Source organism: Rhyacophila brunnea, unplaced genomic scaffold (assembly GCF_057557595.1).
Source record: "Rhyacophila brunnea isolate RB1 unplaced genomic scaffold, BYU_Rbru_1.0 scaffold_11, whole genome shotgun sequence".
NCBI lineage: Eukaryota > Metazoa > Arthropoda > Insecta > Trichoptera > Rhyacophilidae > Rhyacophila > Rhyacophila brunnea.
In genome coordinates, this window is record NW_028232763.1 from 12461483 (window position 1) to 12480332 (window position 18850).

Below are 18850 nucleotides of genomic sequence, written 5' to 3' on the forward strand. Positions count from 1 at the left end.
TGGTTGCAAGGCTTGCTTACACAAATACTTAATTACTTTCTGTATGTTTTGGAACAGGTAAGAGCGAGAGACTTTGGCATTCCTCCTCTATCAGCCGATGTACCTGTCACCATATATGTCCAGGATGTCAACGATTACGCACCACTATTTCAACAGATGATTTACAAAAGGTCTATTCCTGAAGATATGCCGGGAGGAACTCCTGTATTAGAGGTAAAAGATTATTCTATTCTATATAATATACACGTTAAAAAGAGTCATCCATAAATGATGTCACTCGATATTGGATATTTCTTCCTTCTCTCCCATCATTATATCACATTTCATTCCAAAATCTTATCCCCCCGGCCATTTGTTTAAAATTAGGTTGATTGAAAATTTTCGATTTCAATATGTCATTTCAGAATATTTTATTCTCAGACAAAAAATATTTATTCTTTGTTTTGTGAAGTCACATTTTCCCCTACCACACCTCCATTAGGACATGATCTCATATATGGATGACTGCTGAAGATAGATCGATAAATCAATTATACTTTATGGGACTACTTAGTTTAAATAAAAGTAGTTTAAGTTATATGACATTTATTTTTTAGGTGAAAGCATTTGACAGCGATGGTTCAGCTCCAAACAATCAAGTTGTATACAGGATACAAAAAGGCGCCGGAGATAAGTTTGTAATCGGCGCAGAGAGTGGAGTTATTTCCGTGGCGCCAGGGTCTGACTTAGATCCAGATAGAACAGACCCAAAAAGCAATAAATACGCCTTAACAGTGGTAAGGACATAACGAACCCAAATTGAATATGGCTACTTTTTGTTTGTGGTACAATACATTATTAAATTTCAGGTCGCATTGGATGGCGGAATCGGAGATCAACAATTAAATGCTGCGGTTCTAGTGAACATTACTATTGTCGATGTCAACAATAAGCCACCTGTCTTCATTGATCCAGGAACAATAATAGTTAAAGAAAACACCCAGGTATAAATACTTTCAAATTCCTTTAATTTATCTGCAGATTCACTGTCTATTAAATTGTACATCCATTGACATACTCAATACCTCAGTTCAGACAATCAACCATTTGAATACCTATCCAAAAAAAATTCTGTGTAAACTTACCACAGTATACGGCCACAAGCTTTTTTAAATACAGCCAAATGTTTTCAATTTAAATATGAGTAACTATTTATTTATGTTTAAACCAGGTTTAAACAAATTTGAGCAAATATACAATTAGACCAGATGCAGAACTATAACAAGTCATGCATTGTAAAATTCAACAATAATGACACGTGGCAAGAACACCTCGGCTGACAGTTGACTTCGAAGGATTTGTCAAAAATTCATTCCCATTTCAAACAACAAATGAACATTCTACTTCAAATTGATCTCAATGACGAACGCATTTTTTTGTAATGGAAATGTGATTTTGAAAAATATTAAATTTATCTACGTCATGTACGTAAATTATTACTATTTTACAGATTATACTATTTTCAGGTTGGAACATACGCATTTCGAGCTATCGCCAACGACCCCGATGACATGCCGGTTCTCCGTTATCATATAGATCCTGAAAATAGCATTGGTAAAAACGAGGAAGGCACCATTGTGAAAATCTCAGAGTACGACTACATTGCTGCATGGGACTTGAACCCTTTGGATGGAAAGTTAAGGATTATTCGACTACTTGACAGGGAAAAGGTCGAGACAATACGGCTGGGTTTGATTGTTGAAGATATTGCGGCAGTTTCGGGTGGCGATAAGCAAACTTCTTCAGGTATATTATAAAAGGCGTCAATATGGTTAGGTTCAACTGACTAGGATTTTTTTCCAATGGATATAGATCTCTCTAGTGCAGATATGGCTTGTCAATAGATATGTACTATAAAACAGACTGTAGAATAAATCACATAGAAATTAAGTAGGTACTTACCACACTGCGTATTGCTCATCAATATGGAGGTCCAGTATCCTACTTCCCTCGATGTCTGGATGAAATTCATATATACTTAATTTGTTTAAATGGATCCATATCCAGACCCAGGTTATGCAAAATTGGTTCTGTTCTCCCATTCCTCCTCTCTACTTCTTTTCTTAAATGATATTGAGCTAATGGTAATCCTTGTATAAAAGAATCTTGAGATATTTAGGTACCTACTACGTTTTTTGAGTATATATCATGGGGTTTCTGCCAAAAGTTGGTAAGTTGATAATTTAGGTATTTAGAGCCAACAACGGATTGTGTGTCTATATATAAATAATATTATCTACGCTAAAAAAAAATAAAGGTCATTGATATATCCGTGGGCGATAAGTCTTAAAAATCTAAAAATTAGTTAAACATGGCAAATGAACCATAATACAAATACCTATGTGCAAATAAGAAAAAGGATAAGTCAAATCAACACTTCTGAATTACTAAATTCCATACAGAAACATTGAAGTTTCCATACTTCTTTTGGCTGTCCTGAAAAGTAGCGATTTAAGACTTAACGCCTTCTTCCTTGCGCACACAGATGTAGAACATGCACATACAGCACAAAGAAATTATTTCTGATCTTGGAGAGCATGTTAAGCTTCAAATTGCAATTAAGTACTTACTATAATAATAATAATATAACATAACATGATTTCGAGACTTACCAATTTTTGGCAATAACTCCACGATACGATCAATATATAGAAGAAACAATGATTTAGCTAGGTACCTTTAATAGGGTATTCAGTGGTTCAGAGTCAGCAAAATATTGCCAAATGCTTTTCAAACAAAGTATTACATTATTTACAACTTTCCTTTATCAAATATTTTATCAGATATTTTAATTTGATCAAAGGTTCTCATTAAATTAATTATATCCAATAAGTTTATCATTTTTTTGCAGCTACACTCAGCATAATCATTGAAGATGAAAATGACAATAATCCCCGATTTCGAAAACCTTTCTACAGAAGATCCATTACAGAAAATACTAAAAATGGCGCCACTATCGCAAATATTGTAGCGGATGATGTTGATAAAAATAAATCGATAACGTATTCCTTAGAAGGTAATTTACTTAGATGTTGCTGCGAAGAATTAATAATATGGTGTAAATATTTTGTCAAAGCTTGCCTATCTCATGTTGTTTATATTATGTTTGTTCCAGGTCCGAGAGAAATGACAAAATTAATCCATCTAGAAGCAGACACGGGAGAAGTTTTAGTTGCTAATAAAATTGACCATGAAATCTACCCATGGTTGAACTTAACAGTCCGAGCTACTGACTCCGGTGTACCGCCAAGATCATCATTGGTTGATTTATTCATTCAAGTAAGGAGTTGCTCTGTCTTTATAGTGCCTCTCAAGTGATGTTCCCTGTAAGGTGTGCGCGCGCACACCTGCCAGAATGTGTCCGCACACATGTTTTCATCCCCCGCACAGTCCTCACACAAAAATATTGTAAAAGAAAGTTTCCTTTGCCAGATTCTAGTTTTTCTCGAATGCACGAAACCATCTCATGCACAATTCTTCGACTCATTTCTCGGAAGGCGAAGGTCAATTGCGACTAATGCGAGCACGCAAGTGAAATTTTACGTCTAGCAGGATCACTATATCCGTCCCGTTCTATTGTGTAAACATACGAAAAGAAGATACGTGTTTTGGTGTTTATCAATGACCACCTATGTGTTGGTGATATATTTTGTTTATCCGAAGCAAATATGGAAAGAGAATTCACATCTGGAAAGAAATTGATTGAATGAAAAATTGTATGTGTGTGTTTATGGGGGGGAGGGGGTGTAAATTTACCGCACCAGGTGACGGCGACCCGCATACACAATAGAAAAATTAGAGGGAACGTAGCTCTCAAGCCTTCCTTGACTTACATAATATTAAGATGTCTTTGTTTCTATGATCAGTTCTCTACAAACCATTTTCAATCTAAAAATAATATCTAACACAAATCCAAATCAGTAACGTTAAAAATGCTACAATATATTGCTTGAATTTTATTTTATTAGTGCTGAAAAGCAATATTTTTGTTACCATAATCAAACACATATGTGGCTGCCCATCGTGATTCTCAAACATGCCTAATTTATTTAAGTAATTACCTACATAGCATTAAGTTTAACTTACAATGTAAACTATATCATTTATGTAGCCGTCATCAAAATTATGTTTGAACACGTATGCCAGAAGTCACCTTTGTCGTCATCTAGACAAAGTGACCTTTGCTACAGACGCAAGCCTGCATATTTTTTATCAAATCGCTTAATTCGCGAATTCTTGTTACAATGTATAATACGGAACAAATCAAATTGCACATTAGTAAGCAATTCTTTTGGAAGACAATATGCAAGCAAAGGCGAGACAAATGACCGCTAAACAAGTTGTCACCTCCGAAAGGGGGGGGGGGGTGTAGGTAAATGCGCTGGACCCCCCTGATGATGAAAGTCATGTCAAGTCACGGTGGTATCGTCTGCTTCTTTCGGGGACATGTTTGTGTTGATTGACAACGCGGAAGTACAGGCGAAAACAGGGCGTTTATTGTTTACAATAAAGTACAGCGTACAAAATATTTAACAAAAAAATATTTAAAAAAAAAATAATTATAATTAAAATGGCAGTGACGCCGGGAGCGCGGCGCCACAGCCGACGTCCGCAGAGACCAAAACCCGAATGACCCTAATAGGGGCTGGTAGGGCAGAGTAGGTGGTAATAATACCCAACAAACAATTCACAATTATTCTATCTCTGAAAAATGACAAAAACATCCTCTGGCATATGTACCTGGCTTGTAAGTAGGTACCTCAGGTCTCATATTTCAGACCTTTTCTAGGTACATGCTTTGGAAAGGGGCTGTGAATTTCTTGGAATTATTACTACCTTCTGCATTTCTTTGCTTGTTAGCTACATATTTTGAAATATTTGAACTAGGTACAAATACATATTTTTTCAAAGTAATCTCAAATCAGATATTCTAGGTGCTAGGTACATTGTATGGCTGGGAACTTTGCTTTCAATATTGGTCAAAATTGGATGAAATGTAGGTAATAATATTAAAAAAATGGTATTAATAATTACTATTTGCTTACGGGCTAGAAATTTGCCTCGCAGTCGATCTGTTCATGTTTGCATGAATCAGCCCAATGATGATTCAGGCCTCATGGCCTTGGATCCTCTGAGGATGCCATGGTTTAGGCGGTATCAAAGTACATTCAAGAAAGCGCTGACCTCAGCCCTATCTTGCCGCCCTTCCATTGTATTCAAACAATATAAAACGGAGGTATTTTTACTTACCAATATACAATCATTTCAAATCTCTTGGAACACAATAACGTCCGTCGAGCCGTCATTTATCTCAGAGACGATCTTCGTAATTATGAATTATTATAATTTAGAATCAGTAATCATAAATACTAAACGAACCTGTAAATTTGTAATCAATTTTAATAGAAGGGAATAAATAAATTCAGGGGATTATATTTCACACGCCAATCTGTTTATTCATTGGAGTCAAGCAACCATATCTCTCCTCACACGCTTCCCATCTATACATATAAAATGATAATAATTGAATCAACTGTATTATAAGCTTCCTGAATATTTATGATAGGTAGTTTTAACCGATTTGTGTTTTCAGGTGTTGGATGAAAATGATAACAATCCATATTTCATATTTGAGTCTGGGACAATCAGTGTTTTGGAAGACACTCCACCGGGAACTCCTCTGGCCGTGATAGCAGCTCGCGATTCTGATTCGGGAGAATTTGGAAAAATCACTTATCTTATGGATCGTATAGCAACCCAGGTCGAATATTTTTATGAATAGATAACGAATTTGATATCTTATCTTTCAACGAAAAATCGATGCCCAAAAAATGATACATTTCAATATTTATTCACTTTCATATAAACTGTTATAGTGTGACATGTGAAAGAATGATCTTGAATGAAAGATTGGTTGTCTGTAATCAATGATATGATTTAGTGGAGGGTTCTGATGTGATTATAATATGCAGAATATATATTGTGTTCCTTCGATTGTCATATCATATAGGAAAGAACATGACTTTCTTTTCTAGATCAAAGAACAATAGTGTATCTATCTATATATTATAGGTATATCTTAATATTAGAATTTTTGATTTTTCAAATGTAGCACAAATTCTATTTAATATATTACATACCGTAAAACCCCCTAACTTCACCCGGTTTTTTAACAGAAAGTCGTTTTGCCACCAAAATATCCACCAATATGAAGTCTTATAGATCTTATGTAATGCACAATGATAGTGTTTAATTTTATTTATATTGAAGTAATACCCTTTTCATACTAAATAATACAATAAATCACTATTTTTTATATGGACGAAGTTACGGCACGATTCCCTAACTTCGCCCAATGTGTTTTAGTAGGTACAATAAAAAAATATTGTCTATGGATACTCACGAAATCTATTAAAAAATAGCCTTAAGCAAATTCAGGTCTTATGCTAGAGACAATTTGACATATCTTAAAGAAATATCTACGTTGGCGAAGATAGGAATCACTTCAATGACTGTTTCATACAACCTACCAATTTACGCTAGGGCTGCCAAAACCCAAAGCATTATAGTATCATTTTTATGTGTTGATTTACATAGTAAATTTTTAATAAAGGAAATATGAGAAAAATTGTTAACTGGTGATTCAAAGTGATGAATAGTTTTTAGTCTAAAAACAATAAAAATAAAAAAAACACATTTATTTCAAGAAAATCGTTTTTTTGTGACAACCCTAAAGCCAGGGAAAGTGTAGGAACAAGTAGTTCAAAAAAGATAGCCTGACATTGCATACTCAAATAATTGATGTTTTATTATAAATATCGGAAATCGCACGTTACATTTGGCAAGCAGACTATATCACTATATTATATTAAAAATATGAAGAACCTACCTCTACAAGATTCGTAGAAATCAGCAAAAGTTCAGAGGTATTCCGAAAAAATCTCTTCAAACCGGACTCGAAAAAACGGTACTAACACAAACACGGCGAAAATAATGGCGGTTTGAAAAATGTGTAGTGACAGGACGAATATTATCTTTAAAATCGCCTCAGTGACTTAAAGTGCTGCAATAGTAAAAACATGAGTTTTTAGTGTTTAATTGATTTAGGTGAAGTTAAGGACACTTGGCGAAGTTAGGGGGTTTTACGGTACCTTTTTTGTTATACAGCTGTAGAATTCGAATAAATACCTAGTTATTAAGGGTCATATCTCACTAAGATAGCACGGCGACTATAGGTACTACTTATATGAAATTGTATGACGGGAGATAATGGCTTAACAACACAGGCAATTTGGAATTTTTGATACATTATGCTTGGCGACATCACGGTGGTGTCCCTGTGAGATATGGCCTTACTTGTCCATTCTTTGATATTATCAAATGACGTTATAAAGCTTCTGAAATATCGCATATTTCAGTTAAAAATATTATGCAGTTCATCTGAATAGAATTTAATAGAACAGAGAAACGCTATTAAAACATTATAAGTCATAAATTAAGGCAATACTTCCAAACCGTTTCGTTTGGTTCAACCCTTAAAATATTTTATAAAGTCTTCAAGAACCCAAATCACTTCAAATTTTAACAAACAAACAGTGCTTAGGTAAGTAGTGCATAGTTGAGAGGAATACTAGTAACTGCATTCATTGCTACCTACTACAAATAATATTCATCAGCAATTTTCCCTCTCATGTAAAACTCTCAATGCTTCAACAAAAATTAATTAACTTGCGAATATCTAACTAAACTACAATTTTATTATAAGATTTTTTATCGCTTAATTAAATGTCATTTTAATATTTTTTTACTCAATTACAAAATGCCCTTTAAACACATTGATCCTTCTCAGAACCCTTTGCAGGCATAGACTCATGGAACCGCTAGATGCCACGAAATCCTGAACTGTAATGAGAATCCATCAGAAATACAAATACAAACATTCAAGAAATAATAATGTTAATATTATCGTTATATTTTTAAACAGGGAAAGTTTGTTATAAATGCTGATAATGGAACACTGACTGTCGGAGACTGGCTGGATCGAGAAACCCGCTCCTCGTATACTCTCGTAATCGAGGCTTGGGATAATTATCAGTTCGGATACCTCAGCGGAGAGAGTAGAAATGCTTTCAAACAGATTGTGTTAGTATGGATATAAAATACTTACATATACATATTATTATAATTCGTGGGTATTCTGCGAATAAGCATTAAGTCAAAAATACTAGTTTTGAGATAATCGAGTTTGAAAGTTTGGACGGTCTTAACTTATTTTATGTATATAAAAGGCAAATTCCTTTCTGCGATATTGCTTTGAGTATGACTTAGTGCAGTTTCGCACGCAGAATTTTGTGAATATAGCCTGAGAATGAGAGAAGCAAACGCACTAAGTGCATTTAGTGCTTTTTCTCTGAATAGATGTATGTCTTTTTGACTTATAACATAAATTATCTTCGCCAGTTTTATAGATATGACTGTGAGTGTTTTTGTAGACTATAGAGCGTACTCTTAATAAGATTACCTCATCATTAAGTCAAAACAGCAACATTTTGACTTAGTGCTTTTTCGCAGAATACCCACGAATTATGACATAGTGAACTATTGTATTTTTTAAAACACTACAGAATAAATCAATGTCTTTGAACTCTCAGTAAGATAGAGTATTTCTTTCTTTTAGTATTCAAGTAGAAGATGTAAATGACAACACACCGGTGCTAACACTGCCAAAAGAATGTTCGACGGTAACTGAATTTCATTCCATCCGTGATCCAATAGCTGCCATTCATGCAACAGATGCTGATGATCCAGAAACAGGAAATGGCCAGATTAAGTTTAATATTGTTGGGGGGACTGGATTTGGTAAGGGTTTTATTATATTCATCATTATTCTGTCTCTATTAATGGAAGATAATAAACACAAGTATAAATAAAATCTTATTAATTTGTATGCCAATAATTTGAAATTTCAATTTGAGGCTCTAATTCCAAAAAGCGATAAGTCCACATTTGGTCAAAAATACGCACGTATTCTTTGTATAATTTTACACAATATGTATTGATCTATAAATTCTAAAATGCGACATAACAAAGTCTCGATTTATTACAAAAACCGCCAAGTCCGCGTTTCATATTATTTAAAGCTTGGTTGATTTCGCACGTGTTTAAATCAACCAATAAGGGACCGTTCAATATTGAAAAGGGCGTCTCCCATGCTGTAGCATCTGGTAAACTCATGACAGTGCCACGGAAATATGTGCCTTATACAGAATAAATTAAAAAGTGAAGTACAAATAGCGCTACATCCAATTTTATTTTGCCTATATTTACTACATTTAAGAGTTTATCGGCTGAAACAAATTGCCATTTGGTTCTAATTTTGACATAGAATATAACAGAAAAAAATAATCTCACGTTAAAACAAATAATTGAAGCTTGAAACATAAAAACGTTGTTTCCCGAAAATATTGAATTGTGGGCTTGTCGCTTTTTGTAATTAGACGCCTCATTTCACAAAATTATAATAAATAAATTATATAAATACAATATTTTGTATTTAATTGGAAATTCGTAATTCAAAATTGTCCTTAACCCGTTGTCCAAAAACTTAATGGTTCTTTTTGGTAGTTCTATCTGTATGGAATATTAATATTTTATTTTTAGATTTATTCAGAGTGAATCAATCACCAAATGATTACTCGACTGCGCAGATAACTTCAGGGCGTGTGCTTAAAGACAGATATGGAAATTATACTCTCATAATCGAAGCAAGCGATCTTGGAGAGCCGTCCAATAAGGTGAAAGGCGAAATGGCAATCTGTGTAACCGATTACAACGACCATGCTCCATTATTTGTGAGCCCTCCGCAGAATGTCACAATACGGATACCAGAGGTTTATATCTTCATATTATTATTGACCACAAATTTTACTGACGTACAATAAACAAAATTATCATGAGTTTCAATTATTAATTATTGAACAATCATATTGCAAATATTCTATATTTTAACTGTGTATGTGGTAGTCACTTGATATGTTGGAAATATTATAACCTTGATTCTAAATTTAATTTCCCACTTGTATATTTGACACGTAAGAATGGGCCTCACGATGGCCAAGTAGATTACACTTCGGCTTATAGCAGTGGAGACCGGTGAGTTATTTTACTGGGAGTTCACTTTTTTCACCTTTTGACTGCCGTAAAAAGGCATTTGCCTTCATCAAAACTTCACCAAAAAATCAAAAAAAAAACTATTGGTTTTTTTAATTTAGTACATTTAAAAGAAATCATAAATAACTCACTATTTATTATTTGTTGTACCTCTAAAAACAGTTTTTCTTGAAAAAAATGGATTTTAAACTTTAACACAAACTGGTTGACACAAACTATTTTGTTTTGACCGAATTATTAGTACTAACGAAATATCTCGTATCTGGCAGTGACCGGGATTTATTGTTCATTTGTATGAGAAATCCATTCTTCTGTTTTTCATCGACACAAATTTTTCAATTACGCGTTTGTTGAAGTCAGGAATCTCTTGTATCATTCTTTTTTCGATACTGAGCATACATAATGCGTTCAATCTTGATTGCGCGATGGTGTTTCTACTAAAACACTTGATCCGTTTGAGTGTGAAAAAACATCTTTCGCTTTCCACTGATGTCATCGGAATAGTAAAAATTAAATTTAATAGTAAAACCGTTTCCGTAAATGTGTCAATGAGATTTTTTTCGATTAAAATGTTTTATAATGCTGAGGCGCCATCAGCATTATAAAAATTATCCAAGCTGTAAATAACAGACAATTCATTTTTGAGTTTATTTTTATCTAAAAAGTCAGACGTATTACAGAGCTAGTTTGGAGAGATATCATAATTGATAAACATTGTGAATTTAGTCATCAAACTGAAAAAAACTTGAAGTTTATTTTTAAATTGTACTTCGCCTAAATTTGAGAAATGTTGTCAACATGTGCAGAAATTTAATATACGTACTGTGAAAAGAATTTATTTTTATAATAATATTGAATAAAAATTGTCAAACAATAATTGTACGTGTGATACGGGCTGTATTGTTTTAAAACCGATAAAGCCGCGTTCGGGCCGAGAGCGACTGAAACTGTTGCTCCGGAGCACGTAGAAAAAATATTTACGTATTGCTATTCCACGCGACAGACGACGCTCTTTCTCATTGCAAAGAAATCGAAATTAGATTACTGGGCGCTTTGGTACGAGCGATGTCGGATATCGCTCCCATCAACATATAATATTATTATTTAAAATAGCCGGTTAAAAACACATATTAGAATTTGTTTTTGTATATGAATTAATTACGGTAATAGATCAGAACATTTTTAATTAATCAAATATAAATTAAATACTCATTTAAAAAAGTCTTTTCGCATAAATTGAGTGGGTGGGTGTGCACCGCTCTCAAGGGAGAATCGCCACTGGCTTATAGTGTCGTAGGTCCCAGGTTCGAATCCTGGTTCAGGCAAATACATATTGTTTTTCAATTTGTGTTTAGAGTCAGAGCATGGAACTTATAGGTTGAGCAAGTGGCTAACATCCATTACTCGTGAAAACAAAAATCTGTTAATACAAACCTCCACTCTGTGGAGGCTCATATCGTCGGCTTAACTCGCAAACTCCATGTTGGTCTCAATATGATCCTATTAGGATCTGGCATGGTCAAAAGAAAAGAAAGAATAATGAAGTCTCCTATTTCAGTTTGCTAGAACCAATACACACACTGTTAAAATTCAACTTCATGAAGATTCTAATCTCCAATGTTATTTTACAGAATGCAACGATAGGAAGTAACGTTGTGGAGGTGCACGCAATAGATGGCGACATTGGTCCAAATGGTGCGGTCAGGTATCGTTTGAAACAGGATGTCATGGGTAACTGGAGAACATTCACGATTGATTCGACATCAGGATTAATACATCTTAAGCATTCATTAGACAGAGAAAAGCAGAAAATCTATGATGTAAGTCACAATAATGTTTCACAACATTTTTACAACAATTTGTAATTTTTAGTTATATGCAGAAGCAGTCACATTTAGTATGAACAATCAAATGAAAGCAGTTTTCGCTCACGCAGACTGTGCACATGCCAAATTCTGTAGGTAAAAGATATGTCTGAATTTTACAAACTAATTAATGAAAGGATTTTATTTTTTGTCTATATTATCTTCTTTGTAATAACTATTACATAGAAAATAACTACATATTAGGTGTATAGAAAATAATGTCATTATTTTCTACATGAAAGAAATTAGTTATTATTTATTAATTAACACCTCTTACCTTGAATGCATCTATTGATCGTTTAATATTTAAATGTAAGGGGTCATCCATATAATATGATGTCTGTAGTGTTCTTTAGTTACTACTAAATAAAACTTTTATTGTGTGGAAGAATATTCGCACATAATAAAAACACAGAACTATTTTTAATTATCCATGTTCAATGATGGAATCAAAAGGAACAAGTGAAAAAATGATTCATTTGTTTCAAAACAAATTAAAATAAAAAAGAGTGAAAACATCACTCTTTGTTTTTAAAACAAATGAAAATGCAGTAAACTGCATTACCGCTCGAACTTTCATTTAAGAGCATACCTACTTCAATGAAACGGCAAATAATTTTCAACTATAGGTGAGACGAAATTTCGGACTCGCTGTCAATCGGAAAGCGAAAGTCGAGCTGTGAACACGTAAATTTGTTTTGTGATGGCGTCGGGGGAATTAATTCTTAAATCGTGTAAAGATGACTAAAAAACGTTACCCATTTACTTGAGAAAGATAACATGTCAATGAATATATTATTATTATTACTAATAGAACAATAAACATAATATTAAATGGACGTATGTTGAATTTTTATGACAAATTATGTTTAATTCTGCACGCGTTGTTTGCACAATCTTCGTGTTGCGTTGACACGATTGTTTTAGACCATGCCCCAGCTGAAATATAGCATTAATATTTTCGCCAATTATTGATGACAATTAATGATAAACCCTTGCACTTGTTTCCAGCTAAGAGTGGAAGCCTACGATCTGGGACTTCCTACGCCTCTCAGTTCAGATTTAGATTTGACAATATACGTACGAAATGTGAATCATTACAAGCCACGGTTTGTCCAATCGAAGATGAATGTCAACTTCACCGAACACTCCTCACCTGGAGACGAATGGGTGACTCTGCCACCAGTCATAGAAAGAGATGAGGTTGACATGCTTGATGATCCAACAGTGCCAGTTTGCTATTTTATTGTGAGGGGTAATCACAAGGAACTGTTTGAATTGGATCAAAACACACACAAGTAAGATTTATTATATTAAAATGGTTAGTTTTTCTACACTAAAAGTTGATATGACTAATTAGAAGCTTATGGCAGTGACGAAGGGTGGAGATAGACTGTTACGATCCAACATAAATAGTGCACACTAAACTTTGACAGTAATTTTCACAACGTATTTGTTTTCATTGAACTAAATCTATAAATTGCAGATAGTGTTGATCAGTTTTTATAATTCAATTAAACCATGCGTCAACCAAGCCATTATAGATACTTAATGGTCAAAAAATATTGGTCTATCTATAAAATATTTTAAATTATGCCATTAAATCATGCATAATTTTAGATATTTTATAGATAGAAGAATATTTTTTAACTACTATGGTTTGGTTGGGCAGGGCTTAATGAATTTTAAGAAACCTAACCAACACCGTCTATCATATTATTATGTATTCTTAATTCAATGTAAACAAATAAGTATGACTACTACACGTGACACCTGTATGTAGATTGATACTATTGTGTGCCCTGTATACATAATCACCTTGAATTAATATTTATGTCATTATAGCTTAAACTTTAAAGAGAGATGTACATTTTATTACAGTAGGTACCTACGTATGCTAGAAAATATTGCCATTCTGACAATAAGTAACAATCCTTCAAGCCTGGTCCAGACCAACATACATTATTGTAAACAAATAAACAATGTATAAAAACTGCTTACAGTCATTCTTATTTTGTAATCCACAATTAGATGTGAAATTATAAAATTAACATATTAAATCTGTTTGTTTAATAATGAAATTTAATTCTGTCTTCTTTTTCAGATTGTCTCTAGCCAAAGAAATCGACAGAGAAATAGAGACGGGTCACTCCCTTGTTGTACAGGCAACGGAAGACTGTATTGTCGCACCAAAATATGTGGAATCAGAAGATCTGGAATTATTCGAAGATACCATAATATCAATTTTGATTAATGTCACAGATATCAATGACAACCCTCCCAAATTTGTTAGTGAAATTTTTACAGGTGGAGTAACAACAGCAGCTGATTTCGGAACTCTTTTTATGAATGTGAAGGTCAGAATTTTTAAACATCCGAATATCCAGTCTCTTTTTCTAATTCAAAAAAGTTTGAATCATTGATGTTGAAGAAACCCTTCTTCTAGATTTATAAAATTGCTAAAGCATGTTTAGGTTTGTCGTAATTAATTGCCATTTTTCTATACAATAATGAGAAAGCTCCCAGCTTTTAGTTTGAATCAAAATTATATTGGAACAATAGAATTTAACATTGAACTACTAGAAATTATTTCTTTTAGTAGGTAGCAATTAGACTTGCTTCTCAACTGCATTTGCATTGTTTACTCTCGCTCGGACAATGTCTCATTTTCTGTCAAAACTATGCTAATGGGGTATGTTTTTAGTAGATATTGGGTCCTTTTTTTGCTTCACTTTGTTTTGACTCCATCTCTATTGAAGAAGGTTTTCTTAAACATCTTTAGTTTAATATATTATGCTCACCTATATTATTAGTAGGTAATTACTGTCGCGTCATTTCAAATAATTTTACCGTCATTGTGGCATATTTTTCTCTCTACATAATAAAAATAGTTAATTTAGAACTGTATCACTTCTCTATATAAATTTTTGATCTATTACAGGCGGCCTTCGACTTTCGTACAATTCGATATTTCGTACATTTCTTAAAATTTATATTTTTGTTGATAATTCAAAAACTGCGCTTCCATATCAAGAAAAGAAAAAAAAGGTGGTATTCAACTATCTCTTGACAAGTTTATAAAGAAAACAACTGATTGCTAATATGCCTCGTTAACTTTATTATACCCATTGATATTATCTCATTTTTTTTTTTTTTTTTTTAATTATTTTTATAGTACACTTTTTGATGTTTTTTTTTTATATTGCCCTACTTTCGTACATTCAACATTTGTACACATTTTCAGAAACCAATTACGTGCGAAAGTCAAAACAATTCGTGTCAAAATGACGTGCTGTTTTTTTTTTTAAATGTCTTTAGGACGCTATTTTAGCAACCAATCCTCGTAAAAATACCATTAAGATATTTTTACACCGTAGAGGTCCACAATACGTATCTTACAGCAGAAATGATGATTTTCCGGTACATTTACCATGGTTACCCAAGTGGATAGTGTTTAATTTGATTTTTTTTACCAAATTGTAAGTACATAATATTGTAGTCATCAAATAATATACCTACTAGTAGTAGTTGAATGTGCAGATTTGTCGTTATTTTTAATAATCATATAAAAATATTATCAATAACAAATGATGTAATAGGTTAACGTACCGAGGTGAATAACCTCTGATTTATACTTAAATTTCATGAAACCGTCACTGCCATCTATGTTTGATAAAAATAATAATTGAAATCAATTAGGAAGGTACTAGAATCATAAAATCTTCTCACAAAATGGTTACTAATCTGTTACAAGAAATCAATAATTTTTAGTAATGCATTTTATTGGGAGCTGATATCATACATTATTATGATTCATCAAAGTTTCAAGTTAATTATTTTATTAGGTACCCAATCTAGAGGGAATTCCTGCAACTCAACACAATTAAAAACAACCAAACGTTTTGAAATAAAAACAGTGTGCAAAGGTTTTTATTATAGTAATTCAATTATTGCTGATTCTATAAAATCGTGTTGATGTAACTTTTTTAAAAATAATTAGATACAGCCATAGACTTACTTACAGATGTAGCATGGTGAAGAATAAAAGGGCCCTCGTAAATGAGCCTGGTTTTAGACATACATATTGGTCTGCTCCATATAGTATTTTCATTATTTTGTAGACAGATAAATACATAATGAAGATGGTTGAAAATGACTCTACTTACATTTCAAGTCCACATTCATACCTTTACAGCATTGTTGAACTCTGCTAACTGCTAGGCTGCAGCATACACGTAACATGCATGTTTGTGTAGATAAATGAATTCTACAAATTGTAATTCTTGATATTCACATTCTACTATGATTTACCATTGTGTCCAATTAAATATTGATATATTTTGTTTCTGAAGCAGTCTCCATTAAGTCTTTCAGCGCTAAAGATGTGCTAGGCGTGTAACAATTAGGTGGCCATTAGATATAATTAGCAAACTATTAAATGTGGTAATTAATTAGTAATTATCTTGTCAGCAGTCAATGTGTTTTAATATTAATTCAATGTGAATAATCCACCTATGTTTTCATGTACATTATGTAAGCCTTTAAAATAATGTGTAGATAATTTATATTCTTTTATAAATCTTTTTTCGTAGGCTCTGGATCCAGATGACGGTGAGAATGCACATGTGTCATATTATCAGATAGGAGACATTCAAAGAACTCTATCGGAAGGTTTAGATAATTTGCAAGGTCCTCCGTTTCTCGTTGACAAAGCCACAGGAGCTGTCCAGTTGAATTTTGACCCACAGAAAGGGATGAAAGGATATTTTGACTTTATGGTACCTAATAAATCTTCTATCTTATATCTATTACAACATTCAATATCTAGAGTTAATATGAACTTTTTCTATAACACACTTAATGCAATGTTTTTAGTGTGATTAAATTAATATAAATAGAAAAATTTATTATTTTATGTCAGGTGTTGGACATTGATATACTACTAGATGAGGAGTTCCCATACAAGTGTCATTTTAAAAATGTACCACAAAAGAAGATATTATGAATATCGTCATTTAATAGTTCCTTGTAGGTATAATGCGTTAAGACTGTTAACATGGATTCCCGAATTTCATCCGTATTACCCTGGCTGTAAAACTAAATTTGCATTCTTGGAATAGTGACCCGAAGGGTCTGCAACCCAAAGCTTGCAAGCTACCAAAAATTCATGTCTGAGCGGACAGAGCAAGTCGTCATGCGCTGACTATTAGAGTAAGATGCAAGCTAGATCGGGCTTACTCATAATTATTGCCGGGTCGTTTTCGAGACAAATATTAAGTGAGCTTTTATCGAGTTAAGTCCGCTGATATTAAAACAGTAAGTTTTAACACTGACTGAGTCGCTGAAAATCGGGCGTCATTTTAAGAAGCATAATGTGATTCATCCAGTAGTATATCAATGGGTGTTGATAACTAATATATCATGACCCAAAATTGGGTCACTTGGGACATTAAGTTGTTCGCACAATAAAAAATAAATATTTAATAAATGCCTAGCATATGTACGATACATTACATGATATTATGTAGAACTGTTATATTTTTAAAACCCTTTGGAAAAAACTGGATTCTTTACAGAATTTTCAATACAGGCAGAAAACTTTATCGTATTGAAGAACATTTTGTTGGCAGGAAGAGATCAAATAAGTCTCTCAACTTTGATTCTGGACGGAAAAAAGTTTTTTGGAAGCTAAAAAAAGCTTGTTTCATTTTGGACAGAATTTTTTTTGTCGCGAAACCAAAACAATACCCTATTCTGAGGGGTCACGGTCCAAAAAGATTAAGATACCCTGATCTGTCTTGGATGCATTTAAACATGGTAGCCTGTTTAAATGTTTTGTAGTACTGTATGTTTATTTATAATGTGTCATAATAATACAAGGTATTTTTTCCATACAAAACAAATTTCAAACCTCAAAAGTGCAATGTTTGCTAATCTGCAATAAATTAAATTATTAGCTACCTAGTTAACTTTTTTCAGCTTCACTTTCATAAATATAAACAATAAATCTGTATGTACATAATATGAGGCTACTATTTGCAAACATGGCTCATTCCAATATTGTTGAAACGTTAACCTTGAATGACATTTTGTAAAGAAAAATACACTTTTAGACTAGTAGCCTCAAACCCGGCTTTATTACATACAAAACATCAGATCAAAATCATGCGAAACTTTCAAATGTGGTTTATTCCACAATCGTTTAGTTTCAAAGACGGCTAGTTTCACATTAGCAAATAGTCATGTGACTAACATTTTAGTGGTATATAAATGGTTACAGACTTGCATAGTGGCTCAATCCAACTATGGCTTGATTCAAATATTAAATCGGGGGCTTAGGGTGACAAGGGTGAAACTACAAAAATCACGGTTATGAGTTAAGTATTGAACTGACATCAGAAAAATCACTTCATTAGTGACAGGGATGAAGCTCCTATGATAATTGGTTTCAGAGTCAGTGTGTAACTACAAATGAAAAAAATGTTTAAAGACACAAGAACGAAACGCCTCTTACAACATCGCTAGCATCATTCGATGTAAAGCGGTGTAAGGGTAACACTGGTGAAAATGTAGTTTCGTCTTTGTCTCTGAAATTATTTTGCTCTATGGTAGATTAGTCACTTTTCATCAATCACTTATTAAGTGAAAACAATGATTTCAAGGGGTCAAAGAATCGTGGAGATGGTGAAAAGAAATCAGAACCATGAAATAGCATAGCACAAAGTAATTATATGACTTTAATTCCGCTATTTCATGTAAAAATGATGCATTAAATA

At 33.0% G+C, this 18850-nt stretch overlaps 1 protein-coding gene across 1 annotated transcript in view; it reads left to right on the forward strand.

Moving 5' to 3' along the window:
- Cad88C (cadherin 88C) overlaps positions 1–18850 on the forward strand; it is a 73289-nt gene that overhangs the window by 49943 nt on the left and 4496 nt on the right. Inside the window, exons 11-24 of the mRNA XM_085960459.1 lie at positions 58–213; positions 597–776; positions 849–983; positions 1506–1785; positions 2891–3055; positions 3155–3318; positions 5633–5800; positions 8024–8181; positions 8717–8898; positions 9700–9929; positions 11841–12029; positions 13086–13372; positions 14179–14431; positions 16667–16852. Coding sequence (XP_085816585.1) covers positions 58–213; positions 597–776; positions 849–983; positions 1506–1785; positions 2891–3055; positions 3155–3318; positions 5633–5800; positions 8024–8181; positions 8717–8898; positions 9700–9929; positions 11841–12029; positions 13086–13372; positions 14179–14431; positions 16667–16852 — 2733 coding nt within the window. The remainder of the gene's footprint in view (positions 1–57; positions 214–596; positions 777–848; positions 984–1505; positions 1786–2890; positions 3056–3154; positions 3319–5632; positions 5801–8023; positions 8182–8716; positions 8899–9699; positions 9930–11840; positions 12030–13085; positions 13373–14178; positions 14432–16666; positions 16853–18850) is intronic.